The sequence below is a fragment of the Thunnus thynnus genome, chromosome 8 (assembly GCF_963924715.1).
Source record: "Thunnus thynnus chromosome 8, fThuThy2.1, whole genome shotgun sequence".
Classification (NCBI taxonomy): domain Eukaryota; kingdom Metazoa; phylum Chordata; class Actinopteri; order Scombriformes; family Scombridae; genus Thunnus; species Thunnus thynnus.
In genome coordinates, this window is record NC_089524.1 from 12,323,623 (window position 1) to 12,343,103 (window position 19,481).

General features: G+C 40.8%; 1 protein-coding gene across 2 annotated transcripts in view; it reads left to right on the forward strand.

Moving 5' to 3' along the window:
* The window catches only part of dennd1b (DENN/MADD domain containing 1B), a 108,458-nt gene that overhangs the window by 40,986 nt on the left and 47,991 nt on the right, over nucleotides 1-19,481 (forward strand). Inside the window, exons 5-10 of one of the 2 annotated variants that reach the window (XM_067596544.1) lie at nucleotides 43-162; nucleotides 5,573-5,642; nucleotides 7,420-7,500; nucleotides 8,907-8,966; nucleotides 12,747-12,800; nucleotides 13,412-13,522. In XM_067596544.1, coding sequence (XP_067452645.1) covers nucleotides 43-162; nucleotides 5,573-5,642; nucleotides 7,420-7,500; nucleotides 8,907-8,966; nucleotides 12,747-12,800; nucleotides 13,412-13,522 — 496 coding nt within the window. The remainder of the gene's footprint in view (nucleotides 1-42; nucleotides 163-5,572; nucleotides 5,643-7,419; nucleotides 7,501-8,906; nucleotides 8,967-12,746; nucleotides 12,801-13,411; nucleotides 13,523-19,481) is intronic. The other variant, XM_067596546.1, reaches the window with a different exon arrangement.

The following is a 19,481-nucleotide window of genomic DNA, read 5'->3' on the forward strand; positions in this document are numbered from 1 at the left end:
TGAGTGTGTGTGTTTGTGTTTATCCCTCATGTTCTCTCCCAGGGTTTCCCAGAGTCAAGTGGGGCAGAATTTCACCTTTGTGCTGACGGACATCGACAGCAAACAGAGGTTTGGTTTCTGTCGACTCACTCAAGGCTGCCAGGTCTGCATATGTCTGCTCAGGTAACACATACACACTCACACTCATACTTATACATTCACGTGCTTACTTACTTTTGTTTATGTTTTTGTGAAACAAACACTACTACAAGGTACATACGTTTCAATTTTATTCCTCATTCTAGATCACTTTGTTCTAATAAACTGTATCCTTGTAGTACTTGAACTCTGGGTATCATAAACTTTATCATTTTTAAAGTAATAAACTTACTAATCTTCCATAAATTAAACAAATGTCAAAAGCACAACTGGATGTGCACAAAATAAATAAATACAAATATTTAAAAGTCAGCCTTTCACATTTTACCCCCTGAATCAGAAACAAGGGAAGAACCGTAAAAAGACTTGTTCAAATAATCAATACTTGGTCTGGTCTACCCATTTTCTAATTATCTATGGACTACTCTCAGAACTGGATTTTTTAAATATCTGCATTTATTTCTTGAGTGTGATGGAAAAGAAGAAAAAAAAAAAATTACAAGATCTTAGAAGTGAACGCAGGTTTTGAGACAGTATTTCCATTCATTCTCACACTGAGCTGCACTATGACAGAATAACAAATTTATATTCTCATCTGCCCACACAAATATGTTAGTGATGTGCCTATAATTATCCAAAAGTTTAGCCGTTTTTGATATTTCATAGGTGGATTTATCCTATCACAGCATACATAAATGAGGACACCAAACCAAGGGAAATTGCATTTTCTTCGCATAATTACTCTCCAACAAAGGCTATTATCATTTAATTCTTATGTAATTGCATGTTGACACAGTGTTTTTACAGATGTAATTACCTTACCATTACAAAGAAGGAGCACTCCAGTGCTAATCTCAGTGGACAGGCTTATGCACTTTAGAATAAACTGAGGAAAATGTACAAAATAAATGCATTTTAATGAATGTATTAAGCAGTTAAACAAACAAAAAACTGGAGAAGGAGCACAAAGGCTTTTCTTTTTCTCCATTAGTGTAAAGCAGCACTCCTGTAAGCGCTGCTCTCGCCTCTGTATGTAGTTGTGTGTGTGTGTGTGTGTGTGTGTGTGTGTGTGTGTGTGTGTGTGTGTGTGTGTGTGTGTGTGTGTATGTGTGTGTGTCTGTTGATGGACAGTCGTGGGTTTGTCGCTGCCCTGATGAGCTGCTGTGAGGAACAGTGTCCCTCCTCCCCACACCACCCACCCTTCCCGGCCAGCTTCCACGGCCTTTGTTTTTCTTTTCTCTCTCTCTCTCTCTCTCTCTCTCTCTCTCCCTCTCTCTCTCTCTCCTCTCGCTCTCTCTCTTTTTCTCTGTCTCTGTCTCTCTCTCTCTCTCTCTCTCTTTTTTCTCCTCTTTATTCGGCTACTGCCACAGTGCGACAGCAAAGACGCTTGGCCCATAATTATGCATGAAGCTTCGCTGCCAATTAGCAGAGGCTCCCCTGTCCCTCTCGCTGAGTTAGACATGCTAATTCATTTGACATATGATGTATAAAATTCATTATGCATTCTGAGTAGTTTCCATGGCTTGCTTCATTTATAATAAAATAATGTATAGAAAGTTTTTTTTTTTTTTTCTGTTGATTTGAAATTGTTTGTGTGCTCCCCAGTTATGTTTTTCTATCTTTTTTTTTGTACTGATCTTTTTTTCTTTTCTTATCTTAAATCTCCCCCACTGTGTTAGGAAAATATTCTTAAGCATAAAAAACATTTTAGAAATTGAAGAAATGTAGGAATGTGAAAATGAAGTTCCCACGTCAAATGAGGGATTCAAGGTCCTTGGTCAAAAGGGATTTTTTTTTTTTTTTGTTTGTTTATTATTCTTAAAACTGTTTTCAGATCTACTAAATTAGTTATGCAAGACAGTATTAAGAAAATGACAACAAACTGCCCCTGTTAAAAAAAAACCATTACCATAGAAGAACAGAAAAAATACAGATACTTAAAGTTGTTTATCTTAAAGAATTATTAGTTAAAATGTGTCTGGTTAAAATCTCAAGCAGGAAGGCCCAGGCCCTCTAGTTTATATTCATTTAATCTCTCATTTCCCATGGATATAAAATAAAAGTAATTAAAACAGTTTGCGTCTCTGTGATTGTTGAAGTGCTGGGACCGTAAAATTGTCACCTCTGCTTACAGGAGGAAGTGCCTTAATGAGTAGGACAGTTTTATGTGGACGGCCCTTTGTAGTCTCATTGCTAAAGCCGTGGCCCAAAAGGTCCGCTCCCTCCAGGCAAACCTCAGGAAAAAAAAAAAGAAATAACTCCAAAACAAATAATAATAAATTTCTCTCTTCTACGCTGTTATTCCTTCACCTACTCTCTCTGTCTGACTCTCACATTAGGAAAAAAATCTCTTGAACATGTAAATTGTTAAGGGATGAAAAAAGGTGGATTTCCTCAGTTTTATTGGATGGCTAAGGCTTTAGGATATGTTTTAGGGACTGCATTTCTCTGGTTAGTGGTCACTTAGCGGGTCGCCGGAGGACACTTCCTCCCCTGTATTTAACCCATGACCTGGAAAAGTAAAGGTGTAATGAAATCTTCCACTGAGCCGTCTACAAAGTGTAAGATGACTTACGATTACAGGTGCCTGTGTGTTAAAAGAGATCTAAGACTCATCTAAGGAACAGGAATAAATGTCGTGCTTAACACCCAACAGGTACTTTATGGCTGCAAAAAGGGCTGAAATGATTGCTCCGCTGTTAAGGTTTAATCAGGTACTAGGGATGAATTTGATATATTGTAGGAGTGTGTGTGTCCACAGTATTTAGGGATTTTGTGAATGGTTTGTGTTATTTCACTCTACAATAGATTTTCACTGTGGATATATACAATGCATGTGAAAAGAAATTTCGAAAGGCTTAGTGCAGCTGTATTGGTGTTTGTGTGCGCTCTTATCCATAATAGCATAATTGTAAGTTCCAAAGGCACCACCACGCCACTGTCTTCTGCTAAATATTTCCATGCTGTTAGGTGGTCTGAGCCTGGGATGGAGAACACGACGGGCTGTGAGTGGGCCGCAGATTAACTGGTTCATTCCTTGAGTACATGGCACTTTGAGAAGACATGTGTTTAAAATGGCAGGAGAGATTGCGGGGCCCCCACGCACTGAGCACTCTAGTGATGGATGCCTCTCTCTCTATCGGAGGATTTGCGCAGCACAAACAGATCTGAGCAATGAACTGTGACGAGTAGGAGTATCTCTCTAAGCTTTCCAAACTTAAACTTTGCATCAACAGAGAGAGCAAAGCAGGAGGGGTGGGATAAGTGGGACAAAACAATACATCTTTAAGTTATATTCAGTCTATTGCATTTGAATAAAGCAATATATATATATATATATTTCCTATTGCATGAAGATGTTAGAGGAATATTGATAATTTGCTGTTGGCTGCTTTCACTGGTGATCATGTGTTTTCCTCTAAAACAAAGGATTTATAGCACCTTGTTGTAGGAGTGTAATGACTGTGAGATCTGTGAGGCCTGACGGCTGCTCTGACAGCCAGAGTCCTATTTACATCCCCTCCAACAGTGAAAAATGAGGGATTAATGTCCAGAAGCCTGGATTTTTAAACAAGGCGTAGAGGAGGCAGATAATGAAAAGGCTTTGTTCTCCCCCTTAGTCATTATACCAGACTGAACTTTTTCTGTAATGGTTAAATGTAAACTGACCCCATATGCAGATATTTGTGTTGTATGTTTGATGTGGCAGAAATAGGTCTTCAGGTTGATATCCGGTCAGCATGTGAATTAACATAAGCGTCTTTGATTCAGGCCTTCCTGCGAGTGTGACCTGATTGCGGCAAATCTTCATGCAGACATCAAAATATTGGCTGATTGTTTCAGACTAATGGTCACTCTGCCTCTCTGATTGGTGCGCTTGGCTGCACTTCTCCGGGAACCCGGCCTGTCATTGGCCCCTTGTGGATTTAGCGATATGAAAATTTGCATTAGGTCCACTTTATTGTTTTCTTGTTGTCGGTTAATTCCAGTCTACAGAGCAGCCAGTGACCCATGGCCTGGAAACTCCTGAGTCTATAGCCAACTGCTTGAACAGGACTTATAAACTCACACACTCAAAGCCCCACTCTTACAAATGTATTATAATATAACCAAAAAAAAATACACATTTTGGCTCTTTGTCAGATTTTTTTTTAAATTGAATGGAATTATTGTTTTAATGACATGCATTTAAAACTATGTTCACTTTTAAACATGAACAAATGCTAACTGAAATTGAAGAGCAAATAAGAGTCCACTTTTGATAGATTGGTTCATTTGGCCACTAATTAATTTTTCAACCCCTGCATCCAGGCAAGTCAATGAAGCATTAATGGGAATTTCTGTTTATTTCATCTCAATGCTAAGAAGTCCTTATCTAGAATCATTATTCATGCAATGTTCAAAAATGCATGTTAAAAACCAAAACTAAATAAAAATTCAATACCTTGATAGAACACCATGTTTTTACAAATTGATTGCATAACATTAAATGAACTGAGCCCTCACAGCTTTTATGCCAAAAGAAAATGTTGGCCATCTTCCACCTAGAAAGCAAGTCGACTTGGCCAAGAATATGTCAACTTGGTAAAGAAAGCCATGCTGCAGATGCTTTTAGCTTGTGGTGGGTGTGCTTAGTGATTAGCTTTAACACAAACACTGCAGTATAAATTATTTTGAGCTTGTTAATGAATTTATTTATTTTACATTAATTACATAAGGCCAAGCTTTTCTAATATGTGAGGGGCATAAAAAGAAGCATAGAGAGAGGCAGAAGGAGGGGGGGGTGGGGGTGGTGGAGGTGAAAAGGGGGGGGAGGCAGGAGGCATCTTAGGCTGCATTTTTGTTAAGCCTGTGCATCTGGGAGCAGCATGCTTGTAAACCATAGCATCCCTCTGCATCACATGAAAACTGTGTTGGCCTGGTGCTTTTTTTTTTGTTAAAGAATCTAAAATCCATTGTTTTTTCCTGCTAACCTTCCTTCCTATTGGCTCAAAGAGCAGACATGACAGGAATTTGTAGCATGTGGAGGCCCTGGGTACGAAGAATTTCATAATAAGGACTAGATAGCATTTACCTCTTCTTTTTTTTTTTGAAATACAACAATGACTCTGTGCTTTAGAGTAGCTTTTGCTGGGAACACTATACATTTTTAATGTTCTGTATACACATCTTTAAACAATAGGTCATCGACTGATAGGACACGCAGTAATATCGCAAGGTTTTAATGGGCCTTTTATGGACATTGCGACTGGCAAAAATAGAGTTACAACAGCAGACTGAGTCATTTGTTGTATCTCTAAATGCAGCTGAAATGGAGAGAGTGATAAATAAGACATCTTGTCTGTTTATTGTAGATGATGATAAAAAAATTATATGACTTTTGCATGTACGAAATGTTAATGTTGAACCTTTTTTATTTCTCTGACTCTTGCAGTTATCTACCATGGTTTGAAATCTACTACAAGCTGCTAAATACCCTCGCAGACTACCTAACAAAACAACAGGTAATCATTTGTTCTTTTGGACATTTAACAACCATCAATAATGTAGATGTTTCTGTACATTTAGTGAATTACAAGCACATAGTATGAAAATAAGACGTTGTTGTATGATTTGGCTGAGAAACAAGCACACAGTTTAGTGTATTTGAAACTGTACTGTGGTAAGATATTTCCTCCATTCTGTTCTTCTTCTGCATGCTGCGTGTTGTCTTTTGTGTGCAAGTTTTGTTCACTGTCTTGGGCTCGACTTGACTCCTGTTGTTAGCAGCAACAATGTTGACATTTCACAGACCAAACGCTGATCTGACACTGGAAGTTATTCCTGATGATTTACTGGAAAACAAATCGTTAAGAAAAAAAAAAAAAAAAAAAAAAAACCCACACAAACACACACACACACACACACAAATGCTCACACTTCACAAAAGTCTTTTCCCCTGACTATTCGCTGCATTGTACTAGCAAAGGGAGGGGAAATGTAAAATATGCAACAAACTGGGGAGATGTGCAGCGTCTAGCGCAGAGGGTGTAGGTGATGTTCCCATGTTTAGACTGAAGAGAAAGGAAGAGGGAGGGAGACGGAGCAAGGGGAGAGATACACAGAGCTCTGGGGCCGCTTTCAATTGTCATGTAGTCACTGCTTCTTCCAAAACCCTCAGGGAGGAGTGATCAGGACCAAGAGCCTTTGCTAAAGTAGATAATCACTAACACATCACATAAAGATTTAGCATAATTGATAAAAATTCTGCAAGATAATCTACTGTAATATAGAGAAGAGGACAGTTTGTGTGTGAGAAAAGAGTGAGGAAGAGAGAGACAGAAAGATTGCTGGAAATCCTGGGTGACTGAAGTGTTAGTGTGCATGATTTGGTTTCTATTTACCCCGCTGTCCGTTCCAGGCGAGAGGGAGATGTTGACAGACGAGGGAAGACAGAAGAGCGATGAGGGTTTAAGGCGAGGGGTAAATGAACTGTTTCCCCAGGCCGTGTTGCTGACCATGCGTGTGAGCATTGAGCCTCTCATGACAGGAGGCTGTTCGATTGCACACTCCCTAACACCCCTCCCTCCCACCCTTCTTCTACTCTTACTGTATATTTCCGCCCATTCCTCTCAGGTTTCTATTTCTCCCCGGCTCGCACATGCACATACATACACACGCATGCACATTTCCTGAAACAAGCAGCGGCTCATAGCCACAACCAAAACAAAGTTCTCAGAGAGGGCAAACAGAAAAAAGAAGTGAAAACAAACAACAATGCCCGACCTCTGTGCTCACAGTAGTTTAGTTTGGTTTAAGTACAAGTTGCAGAGTGTTGTCCCACTCAGTTCTCCAGCTAGAGGCCCGAGAGTGTAAATAGCAGTCTTGTCGTGGAGCTCATAAATGCTGGAAGAATAATCTCGGGGCCTGTTCTGTGGTCAAGCTAGCTCTCTGACGGCTTCTTAAAGCCCCGGTCTTTGGAGTGGGGACCCCTGCTTAATTACTGACAGCCTGCTCTCGGCCGTAAATCAACGCTGCTGGATAATAAGCGTCTGCAGCCCTACACTCAGCCGTCTTTTAACCTCACCATTGCTCGTTAAACATATGTCAGTCGGATGTTTTGGAGCCCTTCAGGCTTTGCTGCAGGATCGCCCTCTGGTCTGCAGCAGCAGCGCCTGTCCCAGCACTGTTGTTAGATTGACACATAACTCATGGCATCAGCAAAACAAGTAAATAAAATGTATGTGTCCTATGTTTTCATGTCTTTTTGTTTTGTTGTTTGTTTCTCTCCCCCCCCCCTAGGAAAATGACTTGAATGACATGCTGAATTCTCTGTATGATCTGCCTGTGCCAAAGCCCTTCACGCCAGTCAACCTGAGTGTGGTAGGTATAGATCTCATATTCCCCCTTATCAGAGGTAAGATTTCTGAGAGTAGAGACAGAAAGAGGGAGAGAAGGACAGGTAGGTTACCGTGGTAGTGTGTTGCGTCAGGAAGGAGACTGCAGAAAAGAAGAGGAGACGATAACAGTTGGCTGAAGTAGTTTAAAGTAGAGCGAGAGACGCAAAAGACAAAATATATAATAGAAAAAAAAGTGGAGACAAAGAAGGAGGAATAATGAGAACTTAAATGAAATTGACACAAAGAAGAGAGCAGGAGCCAAAGATGGCATAAAAACAGACAGAAAGAAAATAGGGCAGACAGGCAGAAACAGGGAGAGATGGGCAAAGTATCGAGGCTGAGACAGAGGAGATAAATGAGGGAACAACACAGCAGACAGAAAAGTGGAGAGCAGGAGGAGGTTAAGATACACTAGGTAGAAACAGAGAGACACAGAGGGCCCAGGACTGACACTCTGTTTGGAAACAAGAAGTGGCGCTAACAGGTTTTTTGTGTGATAAGCCTGAGCTGGACATGTTTAAACTTGAAGGGTCCTTTCACAACTCGTCATGTCTCCCGCTTATCAAAAACTGAAATGGCTTAACGAGCCCCGGTCCCTCAAAGTCAGCCCGTGTTTGTGTTAACTCTGACACAATCTCTCCTCGTGCCTTTCTAGCTCATACATAAAACACTCTCTAACAGTTTTCATTCCCATACTGTAAGCCTGGCCTATAAAAGTAGCATGTAATAATTTTCAATGGGACTGCTAAACCTTACAGTATTTTGTTCACTAATATCTCTATTTCTTAGTTGCTTAGACTCCACACCTTAATGGGATCCAAAGAGTTTCAGTGTTAGCCTTTGTCCTTGAGGACCACCGCTCCTTTTTTTTTTTTTTTTGGACCAATTAAACAAGCAACTCTGGGGCTTTTCTGCGGCATAGGTCTCAGAAGGATATGCATCTATTTACACAGATGAATTTACAACATAACAAGACTAAGATGAGGTAATCAATATATCTCTACGAAGGTTAACAAGGTCAGTTCAGATTCCTTGTGATTTATTTTTTCTCAGTGTCAGTTTGTTTCTTTTTTTTTTTTTTTTTTTTATCAGCTCTCTATGTGAACAAAATCTTTTCATGTGAATCTCAGAGCTTCATTGGGAAAGAAGCCCTGGAGAACAGAGGTGATAGCGTCATCTCTTTTCTGGAGAAGCCACCAGTTTGATATTTAATTGATGAAGCAGAATTATTCCCTAAAAGTGTGTTTTTTTTGTTTTATCATGGCAGCCAAGAAGAAGGATCATTGTCCCCTTTCATGTGTGAACCCTGTTTTGCTCTCTCTCTCTCTCTCTCTCTCTCTCTCTCTCTCTCTCTCTCTCTCTCTCTCTCTCTCTTTCTCATTGTGCAAGAATGAGCAGTTGTATATTGCCACTGGGCAAGTACTGAGAGATCGGCGAAGCAAGGAGCCGGTGAGTGGAGGGGAATGAGTGAACGGCAGAAAGGGAGGAGGAAAAGGAGGCTGCTGTGAAATATGAAACCGCTGCTGTACTAATCGCATGGGAGTCACGGCTTTCCAATTTGGCCAAATAAGCTGCGCTATCTTTTTAAATATAACAAAAACAAACTATCCTGGGCCTTGGTGTATGTTTCTTCTCCTCTGGAAAACAATCAAACTTTGTAAATGATTAATGCCATTCCACACTTCTATATTCTCTCTCTGAATATCAAAAGTTTTTTTTTTCTCTCTTTATGTTTAAAGCAAAGGCAATTGTGCTCAAAAAATCTCCTTGATGCCTTTCCAGTTAACCCACTTTCAATGTTTCTATATAAACATGTCTTCGAAAGAAGAAGAAAAAAGCAGATAAGCAAGCAAACAGCCAATGAAAGCCTGGGTTGAGTTGAGGAGCATGGCTTGTGATTATCACAATGCCATGAATTTGTAGACCAACAGGGAAACATTATTTAGCGCACAGAACACAAGCAAAGAAAGCCAGACATACAGAGAGATATATCCTGTACTAACTGTATTTATGGCTAGGGTTGTCCATAACCTCAGATGTATTGCCCAGAGTCCCAGATCTTCTCTCATAATTAATGTTTTTGGTTCATTTAGTTTTAATTGTCCTATTACTGGTTTTCTTTACTAGAGCTGCAATGATTAGTTGATTAACTGAGTCGTTTTTAAGTCATTTTTTAAATAAAAAAGACCAAACATTTAATGGTTTCAGGTTCTCAAATTTGAGAATTTGCTGTTTTTCCTCATCTTACTTTCAAGTAAATTGAATATTTTTGAGTTTTGGATTGTTGGTTGGACAAAATAAGTCATTTGATGACAGTACCTTGGGCTGTAGGAAATTATGATGAGCTTTTTGTAGACCAAAACAATTCATTGATTAATCCCAAAAATAATCGGAAGATGAATCGATAATGAAAATAATTGTTTGTGGCAGCTCCATTCTTTACCATAAATAGGTTATAAATAGGTTTCCCTTCACAACTATTATTTATTAAACATGAAATAATGATTTTCAACAACACTTGACCATTCAGCTTAATGCAACAGCTCAGGATGAGTTTAATGCCATAACAGCAGTCATTCACTCATTATTATTCATTACATTATTATACAATTATATTATTCATTATGTTCATTATAATTCAACAGTTGTTCAAATATATATTCTAATGAGTCAATGTTCTATTTTAATGGTTTTAAAACACAAGCTAAGCAGTACTATGAGCAAAGCCAGAAAGCCCCTTTTAACTCATGCTGATTAGAAAATGTAGCTAATGATGTTTTAAAAAAGATCTCTGAGGAGTATTTCACAACGCAGGCAAATATAAGTAGGATTTACAATGAAAAGCTTGACTTCAGTAAACATGTTAATCCTTCCACTTTTCAAATGCAAATATACTTTTCTATCACTTTTTTTGAATCAATAACTATGTATTTGTGTTCCTAAAGAATCACTATATGACCCACTAATGATGGGTTATATATTTCACTATCTAGTATCTTTTGTAGTAATTTATGCAGTAGTGGTTGTGGTCTCACAGTAAACCATTAGCTCTGATGCTCACTAGCCTCCCCCTGATTCTTAGCTACTGTATAAACTAAAAAGTAAACAGAAGTATCCCATGAAATAGGGGATTCAGTGGTGCAGAGCATCAGAATTCACTCTTGTCACCAGCTGATATACATTAAAATAAACACATTAAAGATGGGGTTGAAGAAAACCTCTTCTCCAGTCTAATAACTTAAGGAAACTATAGACCTGTTTAATTGGACCTTCCACCGAAAATTATTTTTAGATACATTTATAAACTTTTAGTGGCAGCTGTGCAAATATACATAAACAATATGGCTGCAGTAATTGAAACATTCACCGTAAAGAAGGGGCGTAGGAGTTGACAAATCATATATTCATACTCGTATATATCTTTTGCCCAGGAAAAAAAAAAAAAACAATTAAAAAACACAAAAGCCTTGGATGTTGGTTCCAGTTTAGTGTTTGTTTGCGCTGCATCTTTATCTCCTCCAAGCTTTTGCTCGACTACAATGACCCTCCTCTGGGAATATGGCGATTGTTTACTCATGATAATTGTTTTCAAATTTTTCACACTTAATACACATGCGCTTAGGGAGTGAAATATTTTAGTTTGTTTTACATTAAACTCATCGTTCCAATGTCAACCACAGATGAAAACTAAGTGGTTATATGCTGCCATTGTTTAATCATTACAGTCTGGTAGTGTTTTCTTTGCTCAAACACTGTCCCCCTCAGTCTTTTTACTGATGCTAATGAAAATTTACCACATTTCAGGCAGTAGGTCGAAATTTCCCACTGCTGAAAGAATATAAAATTTAAAGAAATTTGTCAGGCTCTAGAAAAATATAAATTAGCAGCACTTTATGTGCTGTGTGTAGTAAAATCTACGCACAGCCAGACATTGTAGTTATTTGGAGAATGTTGTCTGCTAGTTTGATGATGTCTAAGGTAAGGGTTAATCCAGCATTGTTCAAAATGGCACTGAATCAAGTGAGTTGGTTTGGGTGTTAATCGAATTGTCACAAACCTGTTAGACACATAAAGCTGATGTGTTTGGGGTGTTTTTTTCTAGTCGATTTGTGCATTTCTGGATCTTCTCTGTCTGATTCTGATGGGCTTTTTCTTTTCTCTATGTTCTTATATCTCTCTAATCAGAGGTATTTTTCTTTCTTGGTGGTTTCAGTGAGGCTGCTGATTTTGAATGGCTCTCCTTGCGTTTGCACACTCTTAAGCATGTTGTTTGTGATGTAATGTATTACTGTGCAGATTGACTGAAAACTACAAAACAACTACAAAAAATAATTTCTTATCAGACTTCGGTCATGAATGCAATGCTGTTTTGCAACCAACTCTCAAGTGTTGGATGCTCTTCTTCCTGCCACAGGGTCCACAAATAAATTCTTACACACACTGTGTAATAATCTGACGTTATTTTTTCATTATTTACTTTGAATTAACAAGTAAATTGTGGTCACTAGTTAAGAACCTGTGCAGTCCTAGTAAACAAAACGAATTTTTATTGCACTTTAAATTCTGTGCTCACAGTGTGAAAAAATCCACTGTAGACGTTACAGTGGATTTAAGGGAAGACCTGCAACAGATGGTCGAGTGAAGGCCTAGAGAAACGCAGGTGTACTAAGGATACAGGGGAGTGTGTGTGAGAGACACAATTGTGTGTTTCAGCTGGTGGTTTGTCTACCTGTCTCCAAACAGCACTTCTCTCAGGCCCCTTTGATCTGAACACTGAACCTGCCCTGCTCTCCCAAAGTGAGACAGGCAGCCCTGTGATCCTCTAAACAACCTGTGTGTGTGTGTATGTGTGTATGTGTGTGTATCTGTGTGGATGCACACGTGTGCTCATGTGCACATATACTTTTGTCTGTCTGTTGGTGCTCCGCAAGCCTTTTTAATGCTTAAATAAAGACTCAGTTTTCCACCGGAGACATCACCCCAGTCTGTGTCTATGGGGAGCTCAGCTGCTATTGAGCTTTCTCTGTTCTGTAGGCCTGATAAAAGCATTGCCACAGTTCAGACACCAGCTCAGCAATTCATATAGACAGAGCTGAAGATGAGCCATAAATCATAGAACAAAGTGAACGGCCCTTTTCCCCCATGTTCCCCTCATTCTCTTCTGTGTGAGTGGTATGCTTCACTTGTGACCTTCCCTCTTCTTTCTCCTGCATGTTTGTGTTTTCGCAGCACTCCTACTTCATCGCCCCGGATATCAATGGACTGCCAACTATCCCTGAGAGCGTAAGTATTCATGGAAAAAGAAAAGAAAAAAGAGACAGAAGGAGATAAAGAGATATCCCTCTCTTCTGAAAACATCTCTGCCTCTAATCGTATTTAATCAGATACACTTGTCACCTTTTGAAATTATTGCACCATCCTCTTGTTTCAGCTTTATCTCCTGTGATGCTTATACCTTTAATGCCGAAGTTCAGTGACTGCCACGGGGATTAGAGGATTCAAATTGAACACGTCTTTTGTTGATTTTGTATTCAAAATGTAGTTCAAGTCAAGCATCTCTTGTCTTTTTCAGCATGGGACACTAGATGAAAACTATTAATCAGGCAAATTTACAAAACTTTGACATCTGTTGTGAAAAAAGTGACTAAATCGGATAGATTAAAGGCACAAAGCTCTTAACCTCTTTAAATCTGTATTTCTTATCCGTTTAATTTTACGGCAGTGTGTGCAGAGATGGAAGTCCAAGTCCTTTTTCAGCCAGCACTGTATGTCTCTCTTTATGGCACACTCTGGCACTTTTACTGTCTGTGGCGTTGACACTTTTACTATAAGCAAGTTGTGCAAGGACAGTTTGTTATATACCTGCATATCCTTCTGTTCTTGTCTATTTCCAGAGGAACCTGACAGAGTACTTTGTGGCTGTGGATGTCAACAACATGCTTCAGCTCTATGCCAGTATGCTGCACGAACGGCGCATCATCATTACCTCAAGCAAGCTTAGCACTGTGAGTCCATTCCCTCCAAGTCATTCTCTCAGTTAAGGGTAAAATAGGTTTTCAAAACGTTGTCGTCTGTGCTCACATAAGTTTCCTATACAGTTAATTCAAGTTAAGGTGAAGCTTTCAATCATAACATATTATGCTGTGATGTTAGATAATGTAGGTTCCTTGTAGGGTATCTCACTTGCATCCAAAAAATGATATTGTACAAGAAGAAAATTGCTAATTTACAATCAAAAAGAGTCACTGTTACCATTTATGGCTTCATATGGAATTCAGATACCGATTTAGCTCAAATGTTGGAACTCTTTCCTTGATTGAACATGAGTTTCTTCATCAATATTCCAGCAGGATATCAAACCCTAAGTAGTACGTTGAGAATATTTATCTGACATGGCTATGCTACTTGTGCAGAGTGAGTTCAACTGATCTGTCTGCCCCCACACACCCCCTCCCCGCCCGGGCATCCTGCAGTCAGACAGCCACACTATCACCATGCTTTGACAAGCTGCGTAATTCACGCTAACGTTGGATTATATTTGACTGTTTGTCTTATAACTGCAAAATATTATTGGGGTGAAAAGTCTTAAATTATCCGTTATTACATGTCTTAAATCTCTCACATAATTTAAAGCCACTTCTGTCTGTCTCTATGAGGGAGGAAATCTCTGTGTGTCTTTCTCCCCCTCTTCCTTCCTCTGTTCCTCATTCCATCCTCCCGCTCTTATCTTTGTGGCTGATGAGGCAGAGCCAAATGTTTATGACAGATGAGATGGGAGAGGGAAGTGATGTCATCCAAATCCTATCTGTATCTTTAGTGTAGCTGGTCCTGCCTCTGTATCTACAAGGCTGCAGAACACTCAGAACACTGTACAGCCGGAGGGGCCTGCGGTGGTGATGGGTGCTGGAGGGAATGGTACCCAAGGTCTCCCACAGGAACCATAATCAGGAGAAGCTGTAAAAAAAAAAAAAAAAAATTACCTAGCCCTCAGAGAATTTCACCTGTCTCCTCTCCGCTCCTCAGACCAGCAGCACCTCCGCTCAGGATCTAGGCAACAAACTGTGCTGTGACACAAGGGTTACACGATGTAAATTATCAGACTCAAGGGTGAAGGTGTTTTTCTTTTTAGCAAGGGGAGGGGGGTGATTTTTGTCTGTGATTTACAGTTTTCTGCAGCACGGAGACAAATGTTGCCTTGTTTTTTTTTTTTTTTTTTAACAAATATATGCCGACAGGATATTTTAAGAGCTTCCACGTCAGACCTTTACCTCTGTAAGCCTTTCATCTTCTGCAATCCTTCATCCACTCATCTGTCTATCCATCCATCTTCCTCAGGGAGGGGTGTTTTGGTTTGGTAGCTGTATATGTCAAGCAGTGTAGTACAAAGGTATTTTCACATCTCCACTGGGATTACTATCAGGCCTAGTGTTATTACCGCTCCTGTGATGCGTTATTTTTCGCTGTTGGGTAGATTGACCTCCTGGTTCAAGTGGAAATGACTGCTATGATTCTACATACTTAACTGCAAAGAGCCCGGCTCATTATCCACACCACTGTCATGTGATCAAATAATTTAAAGTACGAGAAATATATAATTAACGTCAGAGTTTGTCAAAATGTTTGTTAAAGTGAGTGTTAGCAGTCACTGGATGGACAGGTAATATTTCTATAGTCTGCTTGCCACAGATAGAGGATGTATGAGAGAAGGTATTGTTAGTAACATCGTTAGTACCATCCAGCTGCTTTTCACCACCTCCGCCTGTCCAGCCTCTCAGCCAAGCAGAGAGAAACAGGGAATAGAAAGTGGAAAGAGGGAGAGAAAGACACACACACACACACACACACACACACACACAGATATATACTGCATTTATTCTGCCTGCTCTAGGTACTGCCTGTGTTAAAGCCTCCGGTGAACCCAGTGTGTCAGTCTGTCGGTACATGGCTGGCGCGTCTCGCAAGCAGCCAACAGCAAAGGAATAAATCATGATCTTACAACAATGCGTCAGTTGACTTATTGCTGTTTCGTGACCGGAGGTGAATGGTACCACTGTTTTAAAAGGCCGGTCGGCGGTGGCGCAGGGGCGGGAGCCAGCCGAGCGTGCAGCCTTGTCATAGGGCCGTATAATAGGACTGCATCGGCCCTTCCTCTAACTAGTCAGTTGGGAGGACCCCCACCACCACCACCGCTGCCCCACCACCCTCCACGTCTTTCATCTGCCGAGGCCCCCCAGCTCTCGAGCCCAGCCTCTGCCCGGCCTATCGCCCAAATTCACACAGCCTGGCCCTAGCACCGGCTGACAGCAGCCGTCTCATCAGCCTGTCAGGCCTATGCTAACAAGGAGCTATCCATCCACCATGCCCTAGAGTGCCAGCTGTCTCTCTGTTTCCTGCTTTTTCCTCTGTTGTTCCTCTCCTCTCTTTTCCTGACTTCTTTCTGTCTCTCTACTTTCTCTCTATCTTAGTTATTCTTCTTCTCTGACATATGATTTTCTGTCCATCTGTCTCTCACTCACTCTGGCTACACCTCTCTTTCTCTCTTGACTTTGCTTCCCTCTTACTGGGTGTCTTAATGTGTCTTTCTGTTGTCGGGCATCTGCAGAACATCGGGACATCCTCTCCCCCCCTCCTTCCCCTCCTTGCCCTCAATAGACTTATCTCAGCCTCATGCCATGTGTTTGAGTTAACGTGTGTGTGTGTCGTGCCGCCGTGACCACGAATGTGCATATGTGCATGTCGTGGGTGTCTGTGTCCTTTTTTTTGCATGCATCTGTCTTCTGCACTCACAGGTGTTTGTGCCTTATGCCTTATGTCTTCCTGCAAGAGAGTCAGTGATTGCGTGTGCATGTGTGGGAGGCCTGGCGTTAGCTGTTACCCACGGCGTCCTGTGTGCCCTATCTCTCTCTCTCCCCGTGCCACCTACTTGTTCATGGCACACCTGCGTCGTGCCGGGCCTGACACCGGTGTTTGTCAACAGAGGGAAAAGCAAAAGCGTGGGTAATTGGTGACTTACTCTATGCAGAGGAGGGGAGAAGGAAAGGCTAACACCGCGATAAACCAGCCTGAGAAACGAGGGAGAGGTGGCAACGGACAGAAGGACAGCAGGAGGAGAGGAGGAAAACAGAATAAGAAATGAAGAAATGGGATGAAAATGAGGCACGGAACGGAGGAGGGAGGATTGAATTTGGAGAGTGGGTGGGGACAGAGTTGCAAGGAAAATCTAGTAGAGGGGAAATGAGCGTTTGAGGCTGGTGTGAGGAGGTCAAGAGCGACTGTTGATACCATTCCTCCTGTCAAATTGAATTACATCGCCTGCAGCAGGAGCTATTTGTCTCGCACTCTGCACTCACTTTAATTTAACATTTGCAATAAGTTCTTTCAACTAAGACTATGTAAGCAGAGGGAATGAGTTTTGGTTCTAGAAAAATGGCTTAATCTCCACTGTATTACCCTTTTATATGTGAAAGATGTTAAATCTGTGAAAGCTGTGTTTGTTGGCCCCCACAGTAGCCTTTTTTTTTTCCCTTTTCACTTAAACATGTCCAGTTATTCAGGTAAAGAGGAATGGAGTGGGTGGAAAACACACCACTTACTGACAGAATCTGCAGTGTTGAGAAGATCTGAAGTCCCCGGTGGCTCCAGCTCTTTAAGGAAATCTCACTGTTGAAGGGTTATGTAGCTACTCATGCAGGTATTTTGAATAACACAATCTATAAATAAAGAGAGCTGTTTGATGGCTTGTGAGCTGCCAGATGAGTTAGGGTAGCTGCCCACCTGTAATTAACAATTTCTTTGCCAGTTGTGTCATAATTCTGCTTTTTGGTGCATCCCGGTTCCATACCACCTATTTATTCTAAGCAGGATTTTTGGTATGTAGTGTGGTCACACCTGAAAAGTGACCAAATTAAGTATTAAAGTCATTATGCATACTAAAAAATGCTTGAATTTCGATATCCAGAAGGGCTAAGTCAAGGACAGCTGGACTTGCTTTAGATTCTTGAAGATGTTTCTCCTCTCACCTGAAAGGCTTCTTCAGTTCATCAAGAACTGAAGAAAAACTTCAGCTGCTCACAACTAGAAAATATTAAAACAAATTGCACATGGTGAAGTGGTAAAACAGCTGTTAAATCTGTGCAAAAGCATTTTGATGTCAACTTGTGAGATTTACTTGTTAGTGACGTTCCAAAGTCACAGTTTGATTAATGTTTGTCTTTGCGTGTATTGCATCATTTCCTGTTAGTATGTTATTTTTTGTATACTAACTGCAAGAACAGCCTACTGAGACATTCAATATATATTACATTCTGTATACAATTAGTTAGAGGTATAGACTTGGAAAACAGCAAGTGACTCACACCTAGACACTGTAATTGACAACACTGGCGTGTGACCTCTAGCTTAGGTGGAATGCTACCTACTTCAAAGCTGCAATGCAAATTCATTCTTCCTTCTTCTCCCACTTTGACTCCCTCTCTTTCTTGTATTTATATCTCTCTGTCTCTCTCTCTCTTTCTGTCTCTCCTTTTATTTAGTCCCATTCAATGGATCTGGAAAAACCAGTGTTAGTGTGGACACTTTCTGTCTCAGCTACAGCGCACTAAGAAAGCTCTCAGGGCAGAACCAAAGACCTTGACTGCTTTTTGAAGCAGGCTGTCGCTGTATAATCGGTTAGCTTCTCTCAGAGGGAAGGGAACACACACACATACACACACACACACACACACACACACACACACACAGTGTGAGAGGCAGGCAGCCCCTCATTACCGGGCAGAGCCCTGGTCCCTGAGGACTGGACCCAGCACCTAATCCTGTATTTGTTCTTGGGGACTGTATCTGTGATTCTCCATTGAATGGAATATTAAGCACCCAGGTCTTTTGTGGAGCGTGTAAGCCATTTGGCTCCACTCATCTATTATTTATCAGCCTGGCAAATATTTTATCAGCCTTAGCCTCTTATGACCCACTCTCATGTGAAGCCCCCCCTTTCTAAATGAAGAAAAAAAAAAGAGGGGTGCGAATTCTCTTTTCTCCAATTTATCTTCTTTTTACTTTTTGCCTCATTCCCTGTAAAATCTGAACAAGGACACAGGGATTTGTATTAAGGTGAATTAGAGAGGCAAATATGTGAACTATTCCTCTGGAGTTCTCACCAAGTTACCTTATCTCGGGCTCACTGCCACATCCATCGCTTTGGAGATAGCAAATAAAAGAAAACAAAAATCTAGATTTGCTTTATAAATCATTATCTTAGTTTCAGTAACCCCCCTCCACTCTCAGGCAACTCCCCCAAGACAGCCACCCGGCCTGAGAAGAAGAGAAGCAGAGAGAGAGACTCCTGTTTTCCCTTTCAACCTGAGAGTAAATCATGCCAGTTGGGGGGCTCACCTTGAGGCCTGGTGGAGATAATTGGAGTTGGTTAGCGAGGTGTTCTGTGCCATTACCTCCTGGTACCAGCGAATGGCTGGGGCTTGTCTCGCACTCCCAGAGGAGGAATACACTCGCCTGTTGGCTCTCCGCTTAGTGTGTGTGTGTGTGTGTGTGTGTGCACGCGTGTCACATGTGTATGTATGTGTGTATGTATACCCACAGCCAGATTGCTGACCTCTCTTCATCACAATTTAATGGCCCCTTACCGTCATCGCTTTGGAAAAGGGAGAAGGGTGTGATGATTTTGATAGTAGCTCTTCCACCAAGTGCTTCACTTTCACACATTAATATTCATAGCATTGATTTACTCTCAGAATTAACAAAAAAACAAACTGTTTGCCAGGGAATTAATCCTGACAGGAGCGTGGCATTGTTGTGTTTTATTTGAAGACGGCAGGCAGTGGAAATATGCATATTCAGATACACAGAGCAAGACACCAATTAAATGTTGATTAAGTCCTAACTATTGTGGGACTGGGTGTGTGAGAGATTTCACGGAGACAATAAAAAAAGATCATTGCTTTTTTTTCCAGC